Below are 7,557 nucleotides of genomic sequence, written 5' to 3' on the forward strand. Positions count from 1 at the left end.
TAAAGCCTTGCAAAAAATGTTTGCCAAAACAAAATGAATTCTGTACAAAATATATGCAGGGCTTGATAATAGAGACTGCCGGATGGCCTGTGGCCAGCGTGAACGATGCTCGGGACAGTTGACAGAACTACTGTCCTGATCGGGCCAGTGCTGCGTCGTCACGGAAGTTTGCCGTTTGCACATTTTTAAATCCTCGCCAATTGAAATATTCCAGTGCAAGAAGTGAGATCTGGAGCGTGTGAATCCTGCTTTGAGCTCTCTCTCATGTCTTGCACTCAAAACAGACACATTTTTTTGGTGAGCTTCACACTTACAGCCAGTTATCATTAACTAAAATAGTCTGAACTCTGAAGTGCACTGGATTGAGTGTTTTAAAAGGTTAGTTCTCCCAAAAATGAAAAGTCTGTCATTAATTACTCACCCTCATGTCGTTCTAAACCTGTAAGACCTTCGTTCATCTTTGGAACACAAATTAAGATATTTTTGATGAATTCTGAGAGCTCTCTGACCCTCCATAGACAGCAATGTAATTACCACAATCAACGTCCAGAAACATAGCAAGGATATCGGTAAAATAATCCATATGACATCAGGGGTTTAACCGTAATTTTACGAAGCTACGAGAATACTTTTTGTATGCAAAGAAAACTAAAATAACGACTTTATTCAACAATTTGTCTCCTCCGCATCACTGTAGTGCCATTTTGGAGAGTATCCACTGAACATAAACAGCGTATGCTGTTTTGTGTCAGCTGCGCCTGAACTATCCCTTTAACACTAGGCCTACATTTTTGAACGTATGTGATGAGCAGTTGACACAGAGGTTTGGTAGTGTCGAGGACACACTCATTGCTGAAGAAGAGCAGCTCTATGAATAACTCTGTGCCCATTTCCCAGCTAAATCACTGCTCTGTTCTATTACAGGCTCTGGAAAACGGCTGCTCTGGTGGTTATAGACAGCTGCTTTTCTCATTCATGCTCAATAACTGGTTCAGAGCCAGGTTAGAAGCCATGTCAGATGTAGACCAGACCTTAAAACCTCATTTGCCAGCTCTCGAAATGAATGTCAAACTCCAGAGCATCACACAATAATCTGAACACTGGATAAATTTTAATTTCTGACCTTTCCTAATAGTCACATTTTTAAAGTGACAGTGTGTGTTTCTTCTTCATGTAGAGCCATTTAATGCAACAATGCACTCATATATGTAGATGGTAATATGACTGGACTTTTATTTATTTATTTTGATATATATTTACTTTTTTGATTGTAAAAATATCTCCATGTATGTTCCACAGACAAAAGTCATAGAGGTTTGAAACTACATGACAGAATTCATTTTCTAGTAATCTAATGCTTTAGCACTATTTTATATAGTCAGATTACAGCAGTCCATGTAAACTAAGCATTTGCCAACATAACTAGATTTCCTGAATGAAAGTTGCTGATATTTAACCCTAGATATATTTGCTTTGTTTGTATTGTATGTTCCACAGACAAAAGTCATAGAGGTTTGAAACTACATGACAGAATTCATTTTTTAGTAATCTAATGCTTTAGCACTATTTTATATAGTCAGATTACAGCAGTCCATGTAAACTAAGCATTTGCCAACATAACTAGATTTCCTGAATGAAAGTTGCTGATATTTAACCCTAGATATATTTGCTTTGTTTGTACCCCTAAGTAAAATTAAGATGTTTTTCCTCTATATCAGGGGTTCTCAAAGTCTATATTCAAAGGTCCAAATCTGAATTTTCATCAGTGTCAAAGGTCCGGACCGGAACAATTGGTTATTACAAAACTTGTTTTTAATAAACATACATAACATACATAACAAATGAACATACATTTTTTGAAAAAATAAAGTGCAAAAGTGGCAAAACAATTCATTTAAGTGTCAGCACTAGAAGTCGACCGACAAGGGTTTTTCTCTGGCCGATGCCGATATTTAGAAATCAGGGCAGGCGATGGCCGATATATTATGCAGATTTTTTAGCCGATATGTTTGGCTGATTTTTTTTCCCCCTTTATCTTATAAAACGAGTTTGAGTAAATGATTATTGCAGGGCACAAGATGGTAGTAGTAGTAGTAGCCTAATTCATAGTAATAATACATGGCTCAAAGCACCTTCTCAAAACAGTTCTGAAGCATGCTTTTTGTTTATGTTTGCTGACAGACACCAGTGTTTCCCACAGACTTGCAAATGCAAATTCATACTCTGCCAGCAGGAGGCACTGTTGGAGCGGCGATATAGCGGTTTCCCCGGTAACGGCTGTAATCAAATACAAAACGCTAGGAAAGACGAAATGAAAATGACATCAAAGCTTTTCTGAAGACGGTCGGTTCTTTTCAATTATACATTCATATAAAAACACCCGCACTGCATTTTCATTTTGAAACTTGCAGTGCTCAGTTTATTCAACGAAGTAGAATCCTTTTGGAAAATCTATTTGTGGCGGTCAGTTTTGATTTTGTGACGGGCCGCCACAAATAACTCAATGTATGGGAAACACTGGACACTGATATAAGTCAAATGACCATAATCTAAGTGATAACAAAAACAAATAAATAAAACATTTCTCATATTAGAGTGAAATGTCGTCCGATTATGTCAAAGGTCATAACTCATATTAGCGGTGAAATGTCGTCCGATTATGTCAAACGCTCACTGGATGTCATGAAGGAAAAGTTTCAATATCTCGCCTTCACTTTCATTTCGAACCATTTTCAAAAATACATTAAAAAACTAAATATATTATTTACAAGTTTAACATGCGTTTATCAAAGTAGGAAATAATTAGTGTTCTTGAAATACTAAATGGAGGCGGGTCTGGACTGAATTCCCTCCGGGTCCAGATCCGAACCGGAGTCCGGACTTTGAGAAGCACTGCTCTATATTCTCACTATATCATCCTATATGTGCCATAAAAACTCAATGTATTTTTTGTTTGTTTGTTTTTGGTAAAATTTTTAACACATGCACATATGCATTTTTTTTTTTACATTTTATTTAAAGTTTCAGACTATTCCATTTTAAAAATGAGACTTTACAGTAGTGTTGGGTGATATACTCAATATCGTCCTATCGGCAGCCTGTGAGATCGCCGATACACAATATTATCGTTCAAATTTATTTAATTATTTACTTAGTAAAGTGAACCAACTCCAGCGTAATGTTTTTAATATGACTGAATTTGTATTTAAAATGATAAAAATTTAATAGAAACATTGTAAGTTACTAATGCTTACATTTCCTCAGTTATTCGAAAAGCAGCTAAAGAAAACGAGCAAAGAACATTTACATTACCGAAGAACATCATAACTGACTTCAGTTAGCGAGAGTATAAGCACTTTAAAAAACACTTCCGTTATAATCTGTGAAGCTCTACACTGTATGAATAAATCTCTTATACTTACATCGCACGTACATCTGCACTTTGTTGTTTATGATGAGAATTCGCGAGTCAGAATTCAGTCAGCCCTTGTGGTCTTACAATAAAAAAACTGGTTGTTTCAATACGTTTTGTATAGTATTTTCTTTACTCTTTAATTGAAATGTCTAATATTTAGGGATGCATGCTGTTGGATTTTGCCGATATCCAATATGCTGATATTTTTCAACACTTTTTGGCCAGTAGCCGATGCCGATACCGATATATTTCCTTTTGTTTGGAAACAACACCAAGTCTCTCCTGTGTGGAAATTATAAGCAAATTATTTTTTAATTTTGGTTAGTTTTTAACAAGAACTTATTTGTTAGAATTAAATAAACAATAATGAAGTTATTTTATAATGACATTACATTGAAGCTTTGAAAATAACTATAAATAAACTATATATCAATCGCTGCATTTTTTTTTCAGAAAGATGCAGTAGTATCCTTAACATTTTATTTTAAGATTTAACATTGTAGATGGTTTAAAGCAAAAGAGTTGTAAACATTCTGAAAATCTTTTAGAGCTCATAATTTATTTAAAATATATAACATATTACACATTAATGAATAAATCAGTATATTTAAAATTATTTAATTTACAAGTGTCATGTTTGTGATTTTTTTTTTTAATTCATGTAAGCTATACGTGCTATTACGGTTTACTCTATCACACACCAAACGCGTCATTGTTAAATGCAGCAATCCAAAGCAGTGAATCTAATCACCATTTAGGCAAAACTTTGCTTCAAAAATGAGTCACGCTGCTGAGGTGATCTAATCGCTAGCACACCCTGAGCACATGTGAGTTAACCTACTCCTCTCGGCAAGACATATCGGCATAATTTTTCATATTAGGCCAATGCCGATATGTACATTTAAAGCCATTATCGGCCGATTCCGATATCGGTCCGATAATATCGTGCATCCCTACTAATATTTCATGTATTTGAGGTCTGAGATGCGGGAACGGTGAAGAGAGAGAGGGCAAACATTTTGCATTTTAGGTCAGCATTGCCGTCTAATCAGAAGTATTGTCTTAAATAGCCTGCATAGCACTTCATCTTTTATAACATGGGATTTTGACCAAATGTATTCAATCTTGATTTTTGTAAAATATTGCAACAAGATGTTAAAATTTTTTTTGTTTTTTTTCTTTGTGAAAAATTACAGTTTTGGACATATAAGGTAATAAGAAATATTTACCTTATATAAATACCTTAAAGTAACTACAAATCCCCCCCTTACCTGTTTGCATCTCTGATTCATAAACTCAACGGAATTGTGTGTAATTGGTTAGAACACTGTAAAACGAAAAGAAATATGATGGAACAAAGAAGCCTTAATATTAATTAGATGATATTACTAGCCTGATAATAATAATAATAATTGTCTTGCTATCGTCAGAGGCATCAGCCACAGGCGATATCTCTGACTATTGTCGATACACGATACTATGGTCTGTCGGCACAACCCTACTTTACAGGCTCTTAATTCATATGTCAGGCTTTACAGGGTTAATAAGCAGGTGCACACATGACTCGTGGTTCTCTAGCTGCTCTCAGATGTGACTCTGCTGATGACAGCTCCTGAGGTCTGTGTGTTTTACTAGGGGAAGGGGAAGGACTTCCTGTCGGTACAATAGCTGCCCGCCTCTTGGTCTGACCTCAGTCCCAGGAGTCTTTTTGGCGAGACGCAGTGATGTCTTCTACCAGAGCGCTCTGCCGTGGGTAGAGGAGGGAGGCGCTGTTTCCGCACATTGAGTGTCAGCGGTCACCGCTTCTGGTAGTTCCAGCAGGAATAGATAGGACTGCGTGACCTCTTCCTGTTGGAACAGGAAACCCTGAGTCACGGTTTCAAAGCTAAACTACTGTTTCTCTGTGTGTGTCTGTAGTATCTGGGGCACGTGGAGGTCGAGGAGTCTCGTGGCATGCACATCTGTGAAGATGCCGTCAAGAGATTGAAGACGGTAGGTGTACAAACACACACAGACTTCCTTCATCGGTCACATGCTGGGACGACATCTCCTGTTCTTCACCTGAACTGTCTCCTCAGTCCGTGTCTTCCTCCGCTCACACCACAACTCTTCTTTCCTGCAGTCGACTCCAAGTGATCTATTTAAAGCGTGTCTGTCTCCTCCTGCTGTTCTCTTCCTCTTCTGCTGGTCTTGCCCATGCTGTCATGCATCAAAACAAAAAGCTTCATGTTTAATATAAGTTGAGCTCAGTCGACAGCATTTATGTCATAAGGTTGATTACACAGAAAAGGATTGTCAGCTTGTCCCTTAACAAATGTTACTGTATACATTAGGCACTGTGATGCTTTTTTTCAGGATTTTTTGATGAATAAAAAGTTAAAAGATCAGCGTTTATTTAAAATCAAAATCTGTTGTAACGATATATGCTACCGTTCAAAACTTTGGGGTCACTTTTTTTTTTTTCCTTTAATTTTGTGAAAGAAATTAATACTTTTATTCAGTAAGGATGTGCTAAATGGATAAAAAGTGATAGTAAAGAGACTTATATTGTTAGAAAAGATTTATGTTTTGAATAAATGCTGTTCTTTTTAACTTTTTATTCATCAAAGGATCCTGAAAAAAGTATCACGGGTTCCAAAACAATATTAAGCTGTACAACGGTTTCCAACATTGATAATAAATCAGGATCGTGTGACACTGAAGACTGGATTAATGATGCTGAAAATTCAGCTTTGGTGACAGGAATAGATTACAATTTAAAATATATTAAAATAGAAAACCATTATTTTAAATTGTAATAATATTTCAAAATACTGTTTTTTTTCTGTATATTTGATCAAATAAACTCAGCCTTGATGAGCATAAAAGACTTCCTTAAAAACATTAAAAATCTTACTGAGTGTAACTTCTGTTGAACCCAATATATTCTTTTGTTTTTATATTCTTTTAGCCTCTTCTGAGATGTAGAGCCCTGTATCGCTTTCCTCCTATCCCTCCACTGCACTGTCATCTGATTTCCACCGAAACGCTGCTGGAGCATTTGTGAAGCTCTCTCAGAATCACCCCGATTGTGTTACTACATAACGTGCCCACAAACCAACATGCAACAGCAGTCTTTGTTTACAAGGATTTCTAGTTTTGATAACATTGTTAATATCCAAAGCTATTTAATTAAGCATTTAATGAGCATCACATTTGCAAATAAAATCATTTCATTTCAGATTGACTGAAAAATTACATAGGCTGAAATAACTTACCAGCACAGAAAAAAATAGGAAGCCAGTGCACAGACTTTTTTAGTGATTGTTTTGAAAACTTTATTCTTTATAAAGACGTTATTCTGAATGCAAAGAACAGGTACCTTATCATTCCTCCAAACCTCAACACGTAAGCACACGGTCTGCTCGGAGAGGGACAGGCGTGAGTTTCCTGTCTCGACAGCGTCCAGCGGAAGACATTCCATTCTTCAGGCAAAAGGAAGTCCAGTGCGCAGTCTATTTTCCACGTTGACAAGGCCTCGCACGCCTCCACCCAGGTTAAGCTCTGGAGAAAATAGAGTCATGATGTTTGTCACTTTCCACCTGACGGCTTGCTCTGAGTTATTGCGTATCATCTTCTTCTTCGTTTGACCTTCTGTTGGAAAAGATTGCTGCGTTTAATCACATTAGTGATGCTATGTCCTTTACAGTTTTTATATTTTATATAAAAAAAAATTATATATATATATTTATAGTTTTAAATTTAAAGTTGTAGTGATTTTGTTGGATGCTTTATTTTAAGTAATAGAAATGTTTTTTATGGTTTGATTTTAGTTTTAGTTAACTTTAAACCCTGTTTCTTACACTTTTTTTTCTTACACTTAATTTCACTAAGTCTATCAAAGAAAAGAATGTCATTTCTCAATTCAGTCGATAGAACCGAAGGATCAGAGTAGACAGATGTCTGCGTGCTCTGTGAACGAACTCCCGCTCGTCTGGGAATTCCTGCTTTCACAGAGAGTAATAAAACAGGAATTCACCTACAAATTAGAGGTCTGCGCGGGACTGTTTTTTTAGTCCAGCTCCCGCAAGGTTCTATTCCGCACCCACCCGCTCCTGCTATATATTCACTCTTTGTTCACCCGCTGTCCGCTTAGAATAATT

The 7,557-nt window shown here is 36.4% G+C and overlaps 1 protein-coding gene across 1 annotated transcript in view; it reads left to right on the top strand.

Annotated features, from left to right (window-relative positions):
• Positions 1-5,332: 5,332 nt before the first annotated feature.
• numb (NUMB endocytic adaptor protein) overlaps positions 5,333-7,557 on the top strand; it is a gene marked incomplete at its 5' end in the record, with an annotated part of 23,418 nt that continues 21,193 nt past the window's right edge. The window contains one exon of the mRNA XM_016569479.1: positions 5,333-5,407. Within this exon, the coding sequence (XP_016424965.1) occupies positions 5,333-5,407 (75 nt within the window). The remainder of the gene's footprint in view (positions 5,408-7,557) is intronic.

This window comes from Sinocyclocheilus rhinocerous, unplaced genomic scaffold (assembly GCF_001515625.1).
Source record: "Sinocyclocheilus rhinocerous isolate Xijiao unplaced genomic scaffold, SAMN03320098_v1.1 scaffold1042, whole genome shotgun sequence".
Taxonomy (NCBI): domain Eukaryota; kingdom Metazoa; phylum Chordata; class Actinopteri; order Cypriniformes; family Cyprinidae; genus Sinocyclocheilus; species Sinocyclocheilus rhinocerous.